This window comes from Caenorhabditis briggsae (genome assembly GCF_000004555.2).
Source record: "Caenorhabditis briggsae complete genome, chrIV, whole genome shotgun sequence".
Lineage (NCBI taxonomy): Eukaryota > Metazoa > Nematoda > Chromadorea > Rhabditida > Rhabditidae > Caenorhabditis > Caenorhabditis briggsae.
In genome coordinates, this window is record NC_013487.2 from 3264186 (window position 1) to 3285380 (window position 21195).

The window sequence follows — 21195 nt, forward strand, 5'->3', positions numbered from 1 at the left end:
ACGGGCGGCAAGCGGGCGGCTCACCGCCCGCCCGGATGGAAACCCTACTGGAATAATCCCGCCAAGGATAAAAAAATCGGAAAATTTGAAAAGAGGTGTATGGATCATGAAAACATGCGAATTTTCTTCAGAAATTTTTTTTCCAAAAACTTGGTTAATTTGTATTTGACAAGATGCCAAAGGTGTTTAGAGTATGGAAAACTGCTGAAAACAGCTTTTGAGCTCAAAAACAGGTCATATAAAAAACCAACAAAAAATAAAAAAAGAGTTTCGACTATGAAGGAGTCGAACCATAGAGTACCATTTCTCCATCCCGCCGCTTTACCACTGAACCATCCCACTGCTGTTTTCAATGGTTCTTCAAAGCGTATAAAAGAAATGAGGACGTGGAAGCGTTCACGTATGCATTTCAATGCAAAATCTACTGAAAACTTCTGACCTAAATTTCTCGAGTTAGCGGAGGCCGCCGCAAAAACTGAGCATACATTTGAAAATGAAATTTCATCCTCTTTCGAATGATATAGGTCTCGTCCCATAACTCCACATCTTATGTGAGTCATTCCCTAGTGAGTGAATGATATCCTCATACTGTTCTATAATTGAAATGCTACTCAATACATAACCATATAACGGTAAAATTGTTTCAAAAACCCAACCAATTCCAGGTTTCTTCCGACAAGTTCTATCGAAAAACCAAGTGACTTCTGTACAAGTTTATGAGCCAAATCAGGATAGTTTGTCGCCATGATGAATTACAGTATTCTATGTTTCGAAGTTGCTCCTTTTCTGTTGTTTTTCGGAATTTTATGATCAGTCTCACTGTTTTGATACATTATCCTTTCTTGCAGAAATTTTTTCATGCAACAACCCACCTTTTGTCGATTAGCACAGCTAACGCTGGACGTTCAGCTAAACACTATATGAAACAGTAATGTACAACAATTCAATAAATGGTTCAGGATATAATTTTTTTTGATTGTTTGAAAGGCTGTCTATGAAACCACCTATAATGTTCTTACTGTATTACTACTGTATTTGGATCCACTCTTCATAAATGAAATTTTTCAGCCGGTTGTGACTACTCATCCACCAAAAAGTCCCAACTCGCCGCCCATCTTCGAACCCACATGGCGGTCCGTGCTCATCTCTGTAAAATCTGTGGTCGTGGATTTTGAGTACGGTATATCAAAGAAATTTCCATTACCGACAAAATTTTCTTTGTTGATCAAGCTGAATTATTTTCAGGCCATCGACAAGGGTTACAGAAGTGTCACCATTCATTCGGACTCTCAGTTCGTCCAGGATGCGATCACCGGATCTGGAAACTTCCAGAGGTAAGAATCTAGAAAACTTGACCAAGCCATGGTACGTGTTTGCAGAAACTATTGTAGAATTTTTAAAAAATTTTCTTACTGTAGTTTCTGATAATCCCATTACACCCTTTTTACGATTTATATTTTTTTCAAGACATTCCCGAGACTTGACCATAAGCCTTGTCCTATTTTTAGGAACTACGGTGGAACATTTCAAATTTTACTACTGTAGTTGCTGAAAATCCAATCAGATAAATAGAGCATCCCCGAAGACTCTTTTTCGAAAGATTAATTTTTAAGCGGTCAAGGCCATGTCCTACGTTCGAAGGTGTGACATCTACGGGGTTCCATGATTCTACTGGGTTCCATGATTCTACTCGTAATGTCGTTTACGTCGCGTCTTTGTGATCTAACACCTCGGTGGTCTAGCATGAAAGATCGAAATCTCTCGTTGGTGCAAGGATCCGGGCGGGAAAAGCGTCCTCGTCGGTTCACTTTTGATTGCAGCAAGAAGTTAAGTTCTTCTTCGGTGTTGCTTATCATAAAAATAAACCTTACGGTTTGAACAATCCATATTGTTCGGAGGTGAGCTGCAAGCTCGGGTGCAACTGATATCTGACGTGCTACGATCGCTGTCTTATAGCTTTTTGTCCTCGTTCAGATGCGTCAAATGTGATCGTCCTCACCAAGTCCCGACCACGTCGTTCGGATGACTTGGACCTGCTAATCCTGTGTCCACCAGATTCCCAAGTCTCAAGTATGCCAATGACTTTGTTGACTATATCAGGAGCTGCTAATCATGTCTGGTACTGCATGCCGCTTGCGATACAGTAGTGAACATTGCAACAGCGAATAATAGGAGTATAGAGGTACCAATGTAGAATCCTGCCACGCGGGACTTTGAGCGACCGGGGTTTTCAACCCACGATGCACCATGTTTTAGAAGCTACATTGGTTTATTGAACGATATAGAATGATACAATAGAGGGGCTTTTATACTGGTTACATGATAAAGAATTTAATAAAAGAAAGTGATTGCGGGTGATGCAATGCACATTCCCCGGCGAATCACCACCAGAAGAGTGCAATTTAGCACAGTTAACCATTCAGTGTTTTGCTATGGACAGAAACCTGAGTGAATCTATTCTTGTTGCGAAGGTCTAATGATAAAAGAATCTTTCCAGACGTCATATCAATTTACATGAAATTCGAGAAACTTTGGAATACTCCCAATTTTCCAAATCCAGATTTATATTAATATATGCTCAATTTGTCTTCAAATGGGATATGTTTCAAAAAAATCAGATAAAATCTTCCCCAAAGTACACAGATACTAATAAAATAAGTCTTACAAAGAGAATGCCGTCTTACCATAACGACACCATATAATAAAAATAAACAGTTTACAACCTCCGGTTCATAAATCGAATGATGAGCAATAAAGAAGACAGAAACCACAATTTGAGTCTGAATTTAGCGTTTTGAATAGATGTTAAAGGTAGCAAAGCATTTTTCAATGAATGAGTCAGGGAATTTTCTCAAGTTTTGTATTTTTTAAGTTCAACTGAAGCAAAAAAAACGATTTTTATTTTTTAAAATTTTATTAACAGAAATTATTATTCACAGAAAAAGTTAGTTAGCAAAACCAGTAAGAATTTGAATGAGATCGCAGAGTATTTCACATGAGAAATTAGAATTTGTAATCATTGTTGAAATCGAATTAAGTTTCAGATTTTCTTTTTTTTCTCATTTCAGGTTTTCAAATTTCGGAGTTTCTAAATTTTCGAATTCTCAAATCTAAATTTCTGATTTTCCAAAGTTCAAAAACTTTTCCACTAGAATGTTTTTCGAAAAGTTGAATTTATGTTCCAATTTTTCAGGTTCTCAAATTCTATATTTTCTAAACTTTTTCGAAATTCTATACATTTTGTGGTCAGGGCCGTCTCAGGCCAGCCCGGCGTTTAGTAAGTATGCGAATTTAGAAATTTTCCAATTCTTTAAAATCTGATATACCGAATTTCGATATTTGAGACAAACAGATTCAAACAGTTTTCTAGATTTCAAAATTAATGTTTTCCTACGTCTGATTGTTGAAAATTTACTAACCTCTGAACTTCCAAGTGTCTTACTTTTCCTATTTCCGGATATCCTTACTTCTGACTTTCCAAATTCTGGAAATTCTGAATAACCGAAATATCGAAATTCGAAATTTGCTTATAGTCCATGAAAAAATAGACCCTATGAAAAAGACAAAAGCTGTCTAGAAGATAACTGGTACTGTTAGCGAGAGCCGGGAGGTTCAGCCCGGATGGGCGTAAGCCGACTGTTTTTCAAAATTCGAATATTTCGAATTTCAGAATTTTCGGAGACCAGAAATTTCAGTAAACCTAACATTTAGTTCCAAAATGTGAAGCTTCAGAAAAAAAAGGAGTTCACATATTGTTGGATTAAAAGAAGTGACACCTGAAAATCTCGGAAACGGCGCTCGTGTCGATTTACAAGGGGGCGGAGCGAAAACGGATACTGTAGATAACAAATTTATTATGTGAATTTAGTGGGGTTTTCTGAACAAAATTTCGATTTCTTGGTATAAAAACTATCGCCAGCATTTCAAGAATCTATTTTTCAGCAAAAAACTAAACTTAAACGCGAAAGTTGCTCAAACGATTCTGAAATATTACGTTTTTGCCGCACTTTTTCGTAGATCAAAAAAAGCAAAATTTTTCAAATTCTCAGGTGTCACTTTTTTTAATTCGAGAATACTCCGGATTTCAGAACATAAAAATATTTTTTCAGTATTGGAAATTTACAAAATTTGGGAAATCAATTCCGCGAAGAAAATTGATGGTATGCAAAACTTTCACAAATTTTGGTGAATTCGGAAACTCAAAAATTTTGAAATTAGAAATTCAATGGTAAGGTACAGTAAGCGGAAGCCAGGAGGTTGAGCCCCCGACAGGGGGCGTAAACCGACTGGTATACTTTTAATGACTATATCTGATTAGCCAGTTGAAAACGATCTGTACTATTTCTCACAATTCTGTGAATGGGATTCTTAATATTGCTGTCGATGTTCATCTCTACTATATTTCTTACTGTAACTCATCTATTCTCATTTTCCCATAATGCTGTAAACGAGTCAATGTTTCTTTCAGAAAAGGCAGGTGTCCAAAATGTTATTAATTGATACATACAGTCACGGATGTCATTAAAGGATGTAACGGATAGACCTCTATGGTCTTCTGGGAAAGAACATTGACAGAGTGTCGGAGGCATACATAACTAACAGAGCACATTACGTCATGGATGTCATTTAATTTGTGTGGTCCCCTAGGGAAAAAATACTGATATGTAGTGTCTGAACCTCAGAAGGGATGCTATACCTAACAGACGTCTCATAACATACATAGTTTGTCGTAATTTCGGTTCATGACCAACAACCTTACTTTCTTATACCGTTCTTTATCTATATTTCTCACTATAGTATTTTCGAAATATTTCCCGTTTCACTGACATATTTTTGACTTAACTTCAAACTTGCAATTATTATTGAAACTTTATTCGCTTCTAAAGATCCTTCAAGGCCTGCTTATGAGTTACCAGTGATATGCCAATTTCGTTCAAAATGTCTTTATTGAATCCAAGAAATCCCACTTTAACTTAAAAGTCTCATATTTCCTTACCGTAAAACCTCTAATAGAACGACACCCGGATCGTCCACTTTGAGCCTATATATCTCACTTCTTTTGAAAGGTATCAAAAAGTGGTTAACTAGTAAAATGTTTATCAGGATATCAGCAACATTTTACTAGTTAGCCACTTTTTGATATCTTTTGCAGAAAATGAGATATATAGGCTCAAAGTGGACGATTCGGGTGTCGTTCTATTAGAGGTTTTACGGTATACTATTTTTCATCTCCATTTACCACAAACATATTTTAAACTTAACTTGAATTTTGCGAATTGATCGTATGTCGCAAAAAATTGCATTAAATCAAAGCTATCCCCTTTATCTTAAGCATCTAGTTTTGGTATAACCAGATTCACTAAATTTCTCTCTTTCCTTTTCAAAACAACTTTAGACCTACTGATGGTAGAGCAACATTTGTAGGTCAAAAACGCATTTTTCCGCATTTTCAAAAACGCTTTCATCGCCAGATTGACAATATTTTTCCTCCCGTTTCAGTTGGATCTATCGTTTTTGTCTATTTTTTCTATAGTTATCTTTTCATGACCCATTTTGAGAACATCATCATTCTCATTATCATCATGTCATGGTTTATTTTCCTCTACCGTACCCGTTTCTCTACCGTACTCTTTCCCAGGAGACACTCTCTGTTTCCCGTACTATCTCGCTCTCTTCACCTTATTGATGTTTGGTGCGTTTTATGGTCACGCCCTCTTTGACTCCGCCCCCATAGGTAACCATATCCGACTCAGGAAATATTTGTCATTCATTAGATCTGTCTTCTTCCGGTTTGGTTGTCCGCTACCTTCTGGAATACTAATCGATATTCGTTGTATCCCTTGCGTCGAGGTCTCTTGTCCTTATATCAATCAACTTTAAAGATGCACTACTCCTACCAAATGCAACATCCTTCCAATGCCGTCTATGATCCAACTCTAAGAGTTTATAATACTCATCCAGTCTACGGATATCAACAGATGATGCCAGTTTATCAACCGATTCAACGGAAAGAAATCCAAGTTCACTTAAAGAATCAAGATCAATGGAAGTACCTGCACGAATCTGACGGAGGAAACGAGATGCTTTTGAATATTAATGGAAAGTGAGTTTATTTCGAAACTTCTAGAAATTCATAGTGATAATTCTTGATAAATACAGTAACCTTCTTTTTTCCAGACCCCTGTTTCCGAAAATCCAATGCTACGTACAAAACCTCGATGCATTCAAAAACTACGATGTCGGTATCAAAATGGTCCGTAGCAATCCGAAACAATTCGTTCACGACCGGTATGCAGGAAAATGGATTCCCGATGAGGATTCTGATGTTGTCCCGGATAAGGAATCTAATGAAGTATTCATCCGCGGTTCTGGAGCAAATCTCATGAGGTCTGGCATCGATTTTGGGCACGTCAAGATATACAACGACAAAGTTCTGAAGGCGAACGAGGTCCCGTCCGTTCCTAAGAATCTCAAAAAGGCGATTTCCGTAAGTTCAAAATTCATTTATTGTCCAATTAATGCAATTTAAATTAATTAATTAAATTTCAGTGCAAAGTCAATCTAAGATGTCTCTACGTTCCGGTGATGACAATCTACGAAGATGACCGTAAAACCGTAGTCCGCCAATTCCAGTTCGAAGAGACCCAGTTTTTGGCGGTATCGGAGTATAAGGTAATTAGGCAACTAATTAAGAACGGCTCATTAATTAATTTGTTTCAGAACAAGGTTGTCAAACAATTCAAGATCCAGAATATCAAGTTTGTACCTGGTATCTACCGGAAAGCACCAGGTTCTGAGCAAGAGGAAACATCGGAAGAAGCTCCAACTAAAAGAAGCCGAAAAAGAGCTGCGAAGGTTCCAGTTACTGATTCCAAGAAGTTCAAAGGATCTCAAGATGATTCTTATGAAACCCCTGTCAATTCAATGGCCTCTACATCACCTGGATCCATTCAAAATTCCTCTGGATCTCCACAATCGTTGTCTGAAGCTGGTTTCACAAACACTTCAATTTCCTCCAAGAATTCAAGACCTTCATTGTCTCCTCGGATGACTGAAATTCATCAGATGATGCCACCACAAGTTTCAACCTCATCTGGAGCACCTAAAAATAACTTCGAATATGGATACGACTTTTCGAGTACTTCACCTTCTTCTCCAGAAAGTCTGAACCGTTTATCGACGTCTCCTCCAATGGCTTTCGATGAGAATCAGGATCCAATGGCGCTACAGTATTTCCCGGATCCAATTGTCAACTACAGTAACCCAATGGATACCAATTGCTCTGGAAACGAATACAAGAACTTCTATCCAATGAACGGATTCGACTTCAATGCTCCACCAAATCCTTATCAATTCGATTTCAACAATGATTACAAATTCTAATTTCTCATGTGAAATACTCTGCGATCTCATTCAAATTCTTACTGGTTTTGCTAACTAACTTTTTCTGTGAATAATAATTTCTGTTAATAAAATTTTAAAAAATAAAAATCGTTTTTTTTGCTTCAGTTGAACTTAAAAAATACAAAACTTGAGAAAATTCCCTGACTCATTCATTGAAAAATGCTTTGCTACCTTTAACATCTATTCAAAACGCTAAATTCAGACTCAAATTGTGGTTTCTGTCTTCTTTATTGCTCATCATTCGATTTATGAACCGGAGGTTGTAAACTGTTTATTTTTATTATATGGTGTCGTTATGGTAAGACGGCATTCTCTTTGTAAGACTTATTTTATTAGTATCTGTGTACTTTGGGGAAGATTTTATCTGATTGTTTTGAAACATATCCCATTTGAAGACAAATTGAGCATATATTAATATAAATCTGGATTTGGAAAATTGGGAGTATTCCAAAGTTTCTCGAATTTCATGTAAATTGATATGACGTCTGGAAAGTTTCTTTTATCAATAGACCTTAATAATACTCCCTCAGTAGCCCTCTGTATTGCTAACCCTTAATGTCTCTTCTGTACTATTTCGTAAAGTAGGCGGAGCTTCAGAAAACCACAAACGTACTACGTAGCTCTCCAGAATTTTCTTATGTTATCAGTGATAAATTTAATTTTGTTGTTTATGAAGTTCTGGGAGGGGTACTGTAGTTTTGGTGATTGGGTTGTAGGAGAGAGTGGTTGGGAGAGTGGAGGACGTAGAGAAATATGAGTTAACAAGAGTTTTCAAAAGGGAAGTGGAGTGTTCTGAAGAGATAGAATATACTGGCTTTTTTTTTCAAAAAAAAAAAAAAAAGATTACACATTTATGTGTTTCAGGAACCTGATATCACTTTTCTCATAAATGGAACTTTAATCACTCGGTGCAAATCTGTTTTTGATTTATGATTAGTTCAAAATATACAGAAATTCCGATATTTCAGGAACGCAGAGAAGATTCAAAACGTAAATCTATATATATTTATTTTTCAAGCTTGTCAAAATTCCACATCCTGACACCGGGACAAACAGACACGTGAAGTGTTTTATATATAAGGAAGATAAGAATGATTGTAGTCGAAGTTCAAAAAAAAGGTAAGATCAATCAATTCACTTCTGTCTTATTTTCAGTCCGAACCATCAGAACCACTCCAAGTGATCATGTTTCCCGTAGATCATCTCACTGCATAAAGTGTCTGATTTTAGTTCCAACACTTAAAACATTATATTGAATTTCACGACAGATTTCTTCACACGCTCATTTCTAGATCCTCCATCAGCATGTCCTATTGCTCCTGATGCAGTTCCTCCTTCATTTGTGCTTCTGGCTCCAGATCAAACATTCGCGGTTCTGTGGGGAAAATTAGGGGTTCCGGTCGATGCACCAAGTTGCAGCGCCACGTGGATATCCAGAAGGCGAGCGTAGGTCCGTGAAGCGATCGAGGTCCAGCTCCATGCGGACCCAGGAGCGGGGCTCCAGGACCCGGGCTCCAGTACCCGCGCTCCAGCACCCGAAATTCTTGTCTCGGATGCTCCCCCCTCTCTGAAGCCCAGAGAAAGGAAGAACTGATTTTTCCTCCAGCTCCAGCTCCCGGCTCCTGGCTCCCGGATCCTGGATCCTGCTCCAGGCTCCAGCTCCAGCTAGACCTCAAGCTCGGGGTCTAGGAGCTCCTGCTAGCTCAGTCTCCCGACACCTGGTTCTAGCCGGAGCTCCTCTCTCCTCTCTCAAGCCCAGAGAAGATATAACTGATTCTTCCCTCCATTCCCCTCTTTCCTTTATAGTACTGAGGTCGTGGGTTTTTAGGTCGCCTTTTTTTTTGATGAAGAATTTAAATAGTTTGAAAATTTTTTTTGCAACGCGGATTGCTTACATAATGTTTTTCATCACGTTTAAATAACACTAGACATTTTCCTTCTGAAATCTTATTGAATAGGTTGCTTCTTTGAACCGAATTATCTCGTTTCTGGTTTGAGATATCAAAAAAGTGTCAACCAATAAAACGTTGCTGTTAAGACAAACATTTTTGCTCTTGAAAGTTTTTCGATATCTTTAAAGAGAGTCAAGATACACTGGCTCAAAGCCTCAGATTGATTTTTCTAGACTTTCAGCCAGGTAGCCATTTCTATAACCAAAAAGCCCCTTTTTATAAAGAAGCCAATTTAGAGAAATTTCAAAATATCCCTCAAAAAAAGAGCAATAAATTTAAGAGTGCGCAAGAGCATTAATTTTCATGTTGTGCACCCAAAATACAATATGAGCTAAAATACCAAAAAAGGAAAGAGAAACGCAGAATCGTTGAAAAAATTGGAAACAAAAAATGAGCAAAAAGAGATCAATACATACATAAAATGTCTATAACGTTTTTAGAATTTAAATAATGGGCGGGGCTTAGAAAATAGAGAAATGTTAGCGAAAATACAGAAAAATTAGTGTTTTTTTTTTTTGAAAAATTAAAAAATGGGCTAGAATTAGAGAGGCATTTTCGATTGGAAAAATCGAGAAATCAGAGTTTTTGGAATTTTGAAAATATTCAGAAAAGTTTGTGAAAATTCAAACAAGTGGCCTAGTCTTCAAAATTTCAAATTTCGCGCTCTTTAAAAATCCCTCAAATTCCAACCCCTGACATGTTTAAAATTGATGACTAGTAACACAAAAAATCAATAAAAAATTATTGAATGTTCCATGAATTCCATGAATTATTGGCATCGTTCGGGTTGGATGACTGCTGCTGCTGCTGTTGCTGCTGTGGCTGTGAATGATGGTTCTGTGGAATTCCATGCATCTGTTGCTGTTGCTGCTGTTGCATATGCTGTTGTTGTTGTTGCATTTGAACCTGAGCCATGTCCATTTGACCGTAGGTTGGTAGTGAGAACGGACGATGCTGGAGTTGTTGTTGATTGTCCGATGTTGATGGCATATTGTAGTGTTGTTGGACAGCGGCACTTCGATTGTGAGGGGATCTGGAAAAATTGAATTTTTGAATTTTGAAAAAAAATTCAAAATTGTCCGATCGCGATAAAAATTGACTTGGCGGACTGCAATTACACATGAACCAATATCCAGTTTGAAATTTTGCAAAATTTCAAAAATTGAGATTTCGATTTTTGAAAAAATTCGAACGTTTTAAAATTGTCCAATTTAAAATTTCCAAATTTTTCAAAAATCGAAATTTTTTTAAAAATTGTCAATTTTTAACATCGTCCAAGTTGCCGAGTTGGCTAATGATTCCAATGTTGTTTCAGGTCGTGATATCAATTTTTATCAGAATCGGACAATTTCGAAAATTTTCGATTTTCGCAAAAAAAAGACCAAATCTCAAATTTCCAAAATTTGCTAATTTTTTATATCGATTCTTATTATCATGTGATTTGAAGTAGTGATATCAATTTTTATCAAAATTTGATTATTTTTAAATTTCGATGTTTTTCAAAATTTCATCTTTGTTTACCCTACCGTCGACTTTAAGCTTAATTATCTCGGTTCCTATAACAGGTATCAAAAAGTGGTCAACTGATAAAATGTTTATCATAATATCACCAACATTTTATCAGCAGACTAATTTTCGATATCTTCTGTAGGAAGCGTGATAAGTGAGCTCAAAGAGCCACAACGGGATGAACAAGATTTTCAGAAAAAAAAATACATTCAAAAATATTCAAAATTGCCCGATTCTGAAAAAAATTGTTATGACAACCTAAAATCACATGGGAATAGCAATTCTGCACACAAAATTCGAAAACTTTAAATTTCCAATAGAGCGCACTTACCGCATAACCAAATTTGGAGTCATCAGCACTCCATGAGTGTTATCAGCGGCTGCAATGGACTCTCCTGGTGAATCCCTTTGCATTTGATGATGATTATCTCTCAATGGTACATTCATCATAGACATACATCCTGGCGATGAGACGTGTTGTTGGTGTTGAGATGGATGAACGACAGAGTAGGCACGAGGTGGTGATTGGGTCGGGTAGCCAACGTTCGGGTTACCGTAGTCCGGATTCGGAGAGTAGGCCTGGAAAAATAAAAATTTAGTTTATATTGTTTTAAATGTAGTTTCAGGTCGTAATATAAATTTTTATCGGAGTTGGACAATTTTGAAATTTTTCTAATTTTTCAAAAAAATTTAAAAATTCGAAATCTCAATTTTCGTCATTTTGCTAATTTTCGAGTTGGATTTTGTTTCTAATGTTTTTATAGGAATCGGAATTTTTTAAATGAACCAACCGTAAAATCATTATTCGCCTGCCAATTGCTAACCGCATCTTCTGTATTAATGGGTCTAAACAACACATCCGGATTGTTAATCATCTCATCAGCCTGTGCCAACATCCTCTGTCTCTTATACTTCCTTCGATACGTCTTCTGTACATTGATAACGCCTTCATTGTGATGTTTGATGATATGCTCCTTTAATTTGTCCCTTCTACTCGATGCATAATCACATTGTTCACATTTGAATGGTTTCTCCTCCAAATGAATTCTTTCGTGTCGAACTAGATGAGACTTTTCGATGAATCCACGACCACAGATTTTACAGAGATGAGCACGGACCGCCATGTGGGTTCGAAGATGGGCGGCGAGTTGGGACTTTTTGGTTGATGAGTAGTCACAACCGGCTGAAAAATGTTTCATTTATGAAGTCCAAATACAGTATCCAAATACAGTAGTAATACAGTATGAACATTATAGATGGTTTCATAGACACAAATCATTTTGAAACCGGCAAGTTTTCTTATTTCAAGTTGAAAATTGTCAAATTTAAGGTCCTACAAAAGTGGTTCGAAACCTTTAGATTAGTCTTAAAATTTCAGAGTGTACTAAACAAAAATAGAGCTTTAATTTTGTAGTTGACAACTTTTCTGTACAAACTCATATGAATGAGATATGTTGCTTAAAACCAATGCCTTTTGAGTTTTGATTACAGAGTCATGACACTTTAAAGCGTTATATCTCATTTAGATGAATTTGTACAAAACAGTTGTCAACTACAAAAGTGAAGCTCTTTTTTTGTTTGCTATACTCTAAAGATTTTAGCCTCATCTAAATAATTTTACCGTATTTTGTAGACATTCAAATTTGTCGGTTTTCGACTGAAAATAGGAAAACTTGGCGGTTTCAAAATGATTGTCAAAGGCTGGTTATCTATGAAACGACCGATATGGTGTATGTGTATTTGGGTTCTTTGTTGATGGGAAAAATTGGTATTTAGAATTTTTATGTGTAAACGGACCTATCAAACATTGGAACTATAATACTTTTTTGTTGCAAAATTAAATGTTTCCAAACTGTCGAAACCGGTAATAATAATTGATTACACCACTTGAAATCACATTGAAATCACTATCCAGCTTGAACAACTACAAAATTTTGAATACTGAGATTCCGATTTTTAAAATTGTTTTGCGAAAATCGAAAATTTTAGAATTATCGAATTCTGATAAAAATTGATATCACAGCCTAAAGTCCCATTAGAATCTAGTAGAATCAAGCTCGAAAATTTTCAAAATTTGAAAAATTGGGATCTCGAATTTTTTTTCTGAAAAATGTAGAACATTTTTTGTAAAAATCTTTTTTTCGAAAAATTCTAAAATTCTAGAAGGAAACTGTGGTTCTCAAAACAAATAAACAAGGTATAGCCTTTTTTTTGCTCAAAATGTATAAAATAAATCAAAATCCCCGTTTCAGAATGTTTTCAAATTTTCGAGTTGGAAACTGATCACAATATGATTTCAGATCGTGCATCAATTTTCATCTAAATCAAACAAATTTGAAAATTTTGTAATTTTCCATAATTTTTTTAGAAATAATTTAAAAAAATCGAAATCCCAATTTTCCCTACTTGTAATCCGGGCCTTGGAGGACCCTGCCATAATTTCTTTCAGAATCTATATTTTCGAACCAACTGAATCAGATATGATAGAGCTCCGCGAGTACTACAAAAAGGTATTATTTGGAATACTGTATCTTATCTATGAACAAAGTTACAGATCATAAAGTGGCTTTTCTCGCAGGGCCCGGCCTGCTTTTTTGTTTTTTTTTTTGTTCTGTAACTCTGTTCATAGACAAGATACAGTATTCCAAATGATACCGTTTTGTAGAACTCGTGGAATTCTATCATATCTGATTGAGTTGGTTCGAAAACATTGATTCTGAAAAAAGTTATAGCAGCGCCCGCGAAGGCCCGGCAAAGGCCCGGATTACAAGTAAGCAATTTTGTAAACTTTGAAAATTTTCTGACTGGATATTGATTCCTATGTAATTTCAGGTAGTCATATCAATTTTTTAATCAGAATTCAGCGAATTTGAAACTACAAAGTTCTGAAAAAAATTTAAGATTTGGAATCTTGCAAAACTTCATCGCTTACCTAGTTGCCACATTTTTAGATGAAAACTTTGTACGGAAATGAGTTTCTTTGCTTCCGAAAACTATGTTTCGCGCAAATTTTATGATTTTATGGTCGCCTTGAAACCGGCAAATAAATCGCAAAAAATCATAAAAAGAAAGGAAAAGGATGATACGGTATCTCTCAAAACTTTCTCTGTTCTCTCAACTTCCTTTTTTTCATTAAAAATAGAGACATCCATCGACGTCGTCGTCGTCGTCGTCTGTGGCGACGACGATGATGATGACCGTAGCTATGGGGAAAAGAAGAGACGCAGAAATTTTTTGGCCAATTTTCCCATTATTTTTTCAATGAAATATATAAATGTCTACTGAGAAAAACAAAAAATTGGAAAATGGAAGAGATGAAAAGGTCTGTGATAGACTGATTGATAAGTAGTTATCAGTGAGAACAGAAGAATCACGGAACAAACAGAAAAAAAACTCTCGCTCAAAGTACAAAATTGGTCACTGTAGGTTAAAAAAAGAAAATTTCACAAAAAAATCTTAAAATTTTCAGAGAAATCAAAATTTCAATTTTCGAAATTTTGGAAATTTTAGAGTTGGATATTGATTCTTATGCAATTTCAGGTGCGGTTTTAATGTGATTTCAGGTAGTGATATCAATTTTTATCAACGTTTGACCATTTTGAAATTTTTCAGAAAAATGTCAAAGTTTGAAAAAATTCGAAATCTCAATTCTCAAAACTTAGCAAATTTTCGAATTGCATTTCGATTTTCATTCCATTTCAGGCAGTGATATCAATTTTTATGAGATTTGGACAGACTTGAAATTTTCGAAAAAAATCGAAATCTCATTTTTCGAAATTTTGCGGATTTTTGAGCTGGAAATTGATTCTGTCGTGATTTCAGGTCGTGATATCAATTTTCATCAGAATCGAAAAAGCTCGAAAAATTTCAAAACATCAAAAAATAGAAATCTAGGTTTTCAAAATTTTGCAAGTTTTCTAACTGGATATTGATCTTGATGTGATTTCAGGTCGTGATATCAATTTTTATCAGAATCGGGCCACTTTGAAAATTTCCAGAAAATCCGAATTTTTCGAAAAATCTTACCAATATGACAAGTGAACGTATCACCAGTGTGTTGACGACGATGCAGCTGAAGGTGTTCGGCGGTTTTGGTGGCGAAACCACAGTCCTCGCAAACGAATGCTCTGAAAAATAGACACTTTCAAAAAAAATCGAGTTTCAGATGCAAATACGCTCTAATGTGAAAATTTTGATAATTTTTCAAAATGCTCCAATTTCAATAGAAATTGATATGACGACCTAAAATAAGCTCTAGATCTCAAATCTGCTGGAAAATTTCAAAATTTAGAAAAACAAAAAAAACGTTTTGAATTTTTTGAAAATTACCAAATCTCACCTAACATCATTATGCGTCGCCATATGATGGTCCAACGAGGAGTGCTGATGGAAACCTCTTCCACATTCCTCACAATGCAATGGACGATCATCTAGAATCGAATGCATCCGTTCGTGGGCAAACAGTTGGGACCGGGTCCGTCCCTTCCATGCACACTCGCCACATTTGAAATATCGAGCGTCCGCTGGAAAAAATTAGTTATTTTTGATAATGAAATTGATTACTTGATAAAATAGGCTCTAGACCTTCATTTCTTGAAAATTCAAAAAATTCGAAACTTTCGAAAAAAATTTTTTTTGGAAGTTGAATTTTTGTGATTTTTTTGTAGAATAACAATCTAGAGTCCATTCTAAGTCGTGATATCAATTTTTATCAAAATTGGGCCATTTTGAAAATTTTCGGAAAAAAAATGTTTTTTGAAATTTCAATTTTTATCAAAAAATCACTTTCCTAAACTCACTGTGCTGTAATCGATGTGTCAAAAACTCTTGAATCTCATTGGTCGTGAATTGACATCTCTCACAGATATACGGTATTTCGGTCCAGTGTTCAGCACAGTGCAAATAGAATTGTTTGCTCCAATTCGTCTCGAATTCACATAGATGACACATGTAGTAGGTGTTACGGTTGTGATAGCGGGCTTTGTGCTTTTCGAGGAGCTGAAAATACAGTATATTTCAAAACCCAGCGTAATTTTTTTTTTGAAAAATTTGATGCAATTTTTTGAAAAAATGTTTTTTCTCAAATTTCAAAATTTTGAAGTTCTTGTGGCTGAATAGTGATAAGGGAGTGATTTTAGGTTCTGATATCAATTTTTATCTCAATCCAACCATTTTGAAAATTTTCGGAATTTTCGAAAATTTCAAAAAATCGTAATCTAAATTTTTGAAATTTTGCCAATTTTCGAGTTGGATATTGATTCTTATGTGATTTCAGCTCGTGATAACAATTTTATCCTAATCTGAAACAATTTTGAAACTTTCACCTCATCAGTCGACGTTCGATATCCACAGAAATGACACATCGACTGTCCATTCTCATCTGGTTTGTCCTCGTCATCCTCACAGTCATCCGGGTCCATCATATCGATTGGTCCATACGTATGACATCCTTCAAGTGAACACGTCGCATAGACACCGTCAATTCCATCCTCGTCGATCCATGGGATGCCTAGAAATCGCATAACTCTGTTATTTTCAAATTTCGAGATCTAAAATCTAGACATTGTTGATTAACTTGTTTAGAGCTTCGAAATGAGCCCAAACACGACTAGGTTCGAAAAGTTTTTGGGATTACTGTAGTTTTTGCGGTGGGGCCCAAATTGTGTCAATTTTGAGGGAATATAGGCGCGTTTAGGCTCATTTTGAAGCTCTCGATAAGTCAAGCAAGAATATATAGGTTTTATCGCAAATTCCCTCGAAATTGGCACATTTGGGCCCCACCACGAAAACTACAGTAATCCAGAAATTCATCACAATCTAGTCGTGTTTAGGTTTATTTTGAAGCTTTTGACGAGCTGGGAAACTTTATAAGTAGTTTTTCCGAAATTTCGAAAGATGAGCAAGATATCAGCAATTTCAGATTTTCAAAAAAACTGAAATTTTCAATTTTTCGTATCTCGCTTTTTTTCAAAAAATTTTGAATAAAACCCTCACATCATTGCTCAGCTTATTAAAAGCTTCTGGAAAAGTTGGGTTGGGTTAGTTAGGCATGGATATGTCCTCAAAAACTAGACTGTCTGAAAATCTAGGTAATTAAAAACTAGGCTATTAATCCAAACATGAAGGGGTCCTTAAGGGTCAGCCTGTCAGAAAACCTAGAACACCAAATGTTAGGCCAATCAGAGCATGCAGAGATCCTTTAAATTTAGTCCCTCGAAAAATCTAGGCCATCAAAACCTAGGTCATCAATCCAAGCATGAATGCGTCGTCAGAAGTTAGTCCCTCTCCAAATCTAAGCCACAAAAGGTTAGGCCGTCAATTAGGGCATAAATCGGTCCTTAGAAATTACTCCACCAAAACCTAGGCCACATCAAACTCACTCTCATTCTCGGCAGCAGCTTGTGGCGGTGGATTTAATGGCTGCAAAGTCCTCTTCAACCCTTTCGGCCTTTTCAACTTCTTCTTTTCGACTGCGCCCATTTTCATTTTTAGCCGATTCGACATATAATTTCCAGATTCTAACATTTGTGCAGACGTCAATTGACCTTCTACAATGTAGTCGTCGGGATCCTCATTCTCAGAATCTGTCGAGTCGTAGATGTCGTCTTCGAATTGAGACGGATCGTGAAGGACGGGCAGATTGACGAGCGTTTGGCGGAGATTCAAAAGTTGCGCCGAGTACTTTTCCATTAGCATCGAGTTGTCTTCCCTGGAAAAGATAGTCAAATGCTTCAAAATGGTCCAAATATGATATAAAAATCAGAATTTCCAAAAAACTTCAACTTACATCACATGCAACAACAAGAATCGACTCTTCTGACTCTTCGAGAGCAACGGTGAATAATCCAGCAAGAATTCCAATGTGTCCGCAGAAACTTCTCGAAATTCACAAGATTCTAGAAGTAGACGAAAAATCTCTTCCCGTTTCGAAACGTCTTCACCAACCCATCGTATTATTAGTCTGAAATTTATATATTTTTTTAATTTTCTCAATAGAGCGCATTTGACAATCTTCACAAAATTTCATCATTTGAGCGCGTTTGAGACACCAATTGAAATTTTATCATTAGAGCGCGCTTGCAAAACATTTAAATTTAAATTTCTCTTCAAAAAATTTGAAAAACGTCAAAAATCATCAATTTCTTATTAGAGCGCACTTACTTCAAATAGGTATCCGGTGTGATGCAATCCGAATATTTTGGGTCTCCAATCAGACGTGTTAGCTGTGTATAGGTATACGAAATGATATCCCGCGACTCCAGAAGACATCTGTTCAGGTTACTGTCGAAGTAGTCGGTGGCAGACTGCATGAAATTGAGTTTTGTAAAATAGGTCAGATTCTGATAAAAATTGATTTCACGGTCTTAAACGATCTCTAGAATGATATTCTAGAAGAAAATTTCAGAAAAGTCGAAATTTGAAAAAAAATTTTTTTCGAAATTTCAAATTTTTGAAATTGGTCCAATTTTGAAAAAAAATTGATATCACGACCTAAAATGGCCTCAAAAATAATATTTCAAAAGAAAATCACAAAGATTTTGATTCCCAAATAAAATTTTTTTTTAGAAATTCAAAAATTCTGAAAATTAGTTACAAACCTTAATGAGACCGGGCAAATTATATCTTTGCGCCAGACTCCTTATCGATAGGCAGTTTGCTGCGTCTAGATATCGATCCAGATACTCGGCACAGTAGTTTTTTAGGCGGACCATCTGAAAATTGGTTTTTTTTGTCGTGTTGGCTTTTTTCTGGATTTTTTACACTTTTTTTGCTATAAATGGACATTTTTTGCTAGTGGAAGGTCCCACAACGAAAACTACCGCAATCCGAAAAAAATTTTCTGATTTTTATTGAATTTTCGCTTTTCGACTGATTTGTTTTCACTATAAAATTTCCTACATTTTCAGACTTTCGTTTCAGCAAAATAGTAAAAAATAGGTGAAAATTTTCACTAAAAATCGAGAAAAATTCCGGAAAAAGTATTTCCAGGTTACGGTAGTTTTCATTGTACGCAATTTGTTTTTCGTATGTAATGGTGAGCATTTGAAAGACAAAATTCAAAATTTTGGTCAATTTTCGACTTCGTTTGTCCAATTATTACCGTATTTTCTCGTTTTTGAGTCGTTTTTCAGCTAGCGACCGCTACGCCGACACGCGACGCGTCTGAAATTGGCTATGTGCTCAATTTGAAGCTTTCGTCTCGAGACCAACGACTGTTAGTAAAAGTTGAGTCTTTTACCGTAGTATTCACCAACAACGGTATTTTTGTGTTAGAGCGCATTTACACTGACAATTTTCACCAAATTTCTCGTTTTTTTTCTCCAAATTTTGTCAGTTTTTTCCCCAAAAATCAAAAACTCACCATCAAATCATTAGCGAATCTCAGCAATTCCGAAACGCTTCCCCTATCAATGACCACATTTCCACTGTACATATAATTCAAACACAATTCGAACACTTGTGGATGTTTACTATTTATCGTTATCTGCTCTTTTGTCACTTTGCATTCTTTGAACATTGAATCGAAATACGGACTGTGCGCCGCCAGAATATTCCGATGCGCCGCGAAAACGCGAGCGGCGACGATGAGTTCGGCATCGCAGAAGCGTCCCGTGTTCCGTTGGTATTGGAGACGTTCGAAAACTGAAATATAGAGGGTTTTTTGATTGTTTGCAGTGCTAAGTTTGTTGATTGTTTTTCCTTATTCTCGCAAAAAAATGAAGCTTACCGCGGTCGGCCGCGGCAATTCTGCACAGCCTTGTTATTTAGTGATATTCTGTATTATAGTGGTATGAAAAAATCAGAGCTGTGGAGTAGAAACGCCGGTGACCGGGGCCTAAGATTTTCTAGGTCACAACGATAACTACAGTAACCGGATTTTGTCTTCGTCAATTTTTGTGGGTTTTCGACATAGTTTTCACTATAAAAATGTTCTATTTTCCGATTAGAATGGTCGAAAATCAATGAAAATTCTGAAAAATTAAAATATATTCAGGTTACGGTAGCTATCGTTGTGAGACTTTTGGCCAGGGCCACCGGCGTTTTCTCTTCCGAATAGCTTTAGTTTTTTCTATATTTTATCGATTTTTTGACTGAAAATGCACGAAAATTATAACTGCAAGCTTTTTGTTCAGTGGAGCGTGTTTGTTATTTTGCTATTTTTGAAGAAATGTGTTTTCAGCAATTCTTTATCGATTTACAGTTGTTTCAAGCTAAATTGTTGGTGTTCGAAAATGTGAAAATTTACTTTTTGTTTTTTTTTTTGAAAAATTGTTCTGTAGAGCGCATTTGCCTAAGTTTTGTTTTTGAAAAATTAACGCTGAAAAACTGGTTTTCAGCCAAATTTTATGAATTTACATCGTTTTTTTTTTCGAATTTTCAACCTATTCGGAATGTTTATTGGGCAAAAATATACATTTTAAAAGCAAAAATCGCCAATTCAACCCGCCAGTTTGGGCTAAAAAATGCTTTTTTAATTTTTCATACCGAACTGGCAAATTTTGCACATAAAATGTGAATTTAAGCCTAAAAAACAATCTCTACAGGAGAAAATACGGAAAAATGACAAAAATTGATAGAAATAGGCTTAAAAACCGGTTTTTCAGTGCAAATTTTTCCAAAAAAAACCAATTTTGGCAATTGTGCTCCGTCGCACAAATGCTGATTTACAAAGCAACTTTTACAATTCTAGCACAGCTGAAAGCTGGAAATAAACAAAAAATCAATTTTCAGAACTATTTTTTTTAATTTCTCAATTTCGCTCTGCTGAAAATCTACCAAATTTTCAGCCATTTTTTTCTTCGATTTATCATTTAAAATTTCAATTCCTTCTAATGAAAAAAAAAGACAAAAATTGCAATATTAATATGCAAAAAATCGGAAAATATCAGTTAAAAAGCCAAATTTTGGCATCCGCGCTCTACCGCAAAAATTTTTCAGCTAATTTTTCCGTCGATTTTCCATTCAAAATTTCAATTTTAAAAGATAAAAAACTCACTCATCTGCCCGGACGAATCTGTAAACGACATCGGGCACAGCCCGATGTTCTCCGAACTTGCCACCAACATCATCTGCTGGAATTTTCAGATTTCTAGAAAATTCGGCGGAAATTTGAAAATTCAGAAAAAGGTTTTCATTCGCGAAAAAGAGTGCAACAAACCAATAAACCGAGCTAGCATTCAAATCCCCATTGTTCGGCGGGGAAGGCGCTATGCAAGTGCGCTCTACTGGACAATCGATCGGTATGGGGCATTTAGGCATTTATTTAGGGGGTAACAAACAAGAATACATATATCACTTGAGTATCATAAATATAAACATATCTAAAGGG

General features: G+C 35.9%; 3 protein-coding genes across 3 annotated transcripts in view; 2 read left to right on the plus strand and 1 right to left on the minus strand.

Annotated features, from left to right (window-relative positions):
• Window positions 1-748, plus strand: part of CBG11645 — a gene marked incomplete at both ends in the record, with an annotated part of 4033 nt that extends 3285 nt beyond the window's left edge. The window contains one exon of the mRNA XM_045244958.1: window positions 666-748. Within this exon, the coding sequence (XP_045094612.1) occupies window positions 666-748 (83 nt within the window). The remainder of the gene's footprint in view (window positions 1-665) is intronic.
• A 5134-nt stretch (window positions 749-5882) lies between these two features.
• CBG11646 lies at window positions 5883-7383 on the plus strand (the record flags this gene model as incomplete). Its single annotated transcript, XM_002632710.1, has 4 exons — window positions 5883-6103; window positions 6178-6487; window positions 6550-6672; window positions 6721-7383. The coding sequence occupies 4 exons, from the start codon at window positions 5883-5885 to the stop codon at window positions 7381-7383; spliced, it is 1317 nt and encodes a 438-aa protein (XP_002632756.1).
• A 2714-nt stretch (window positions 7384-10097) lies between these two features.
• Window positions 10098-20935, minus strand: Cbr-eor-1 (the record flags this gene model as incomplete). Its single annotated transcript, XM_045244959.1, has 13 exons — window positions 10098-10389; window positions 11197-11444; window positions 11657-12048; window positions 14892-14992; window positions 15205-15388; window positions 15665-15863; window positions 16190-16374; window positions 17246-17594; window positions 17658-17826; window positions 18027-18169; window positions 18464-18577; window positions 19228-19508; window positions 20863-20935. 13 exons carry the CDS (start codon window positions 20933-20935, stop codon window positions 10098-10100), a joined length of 2730 nt encoding a protein of 909 aa, XP_045094613.1.
• Between the last annotated feature and the right edge of the window lie 260 nt (window positions 20936-21195).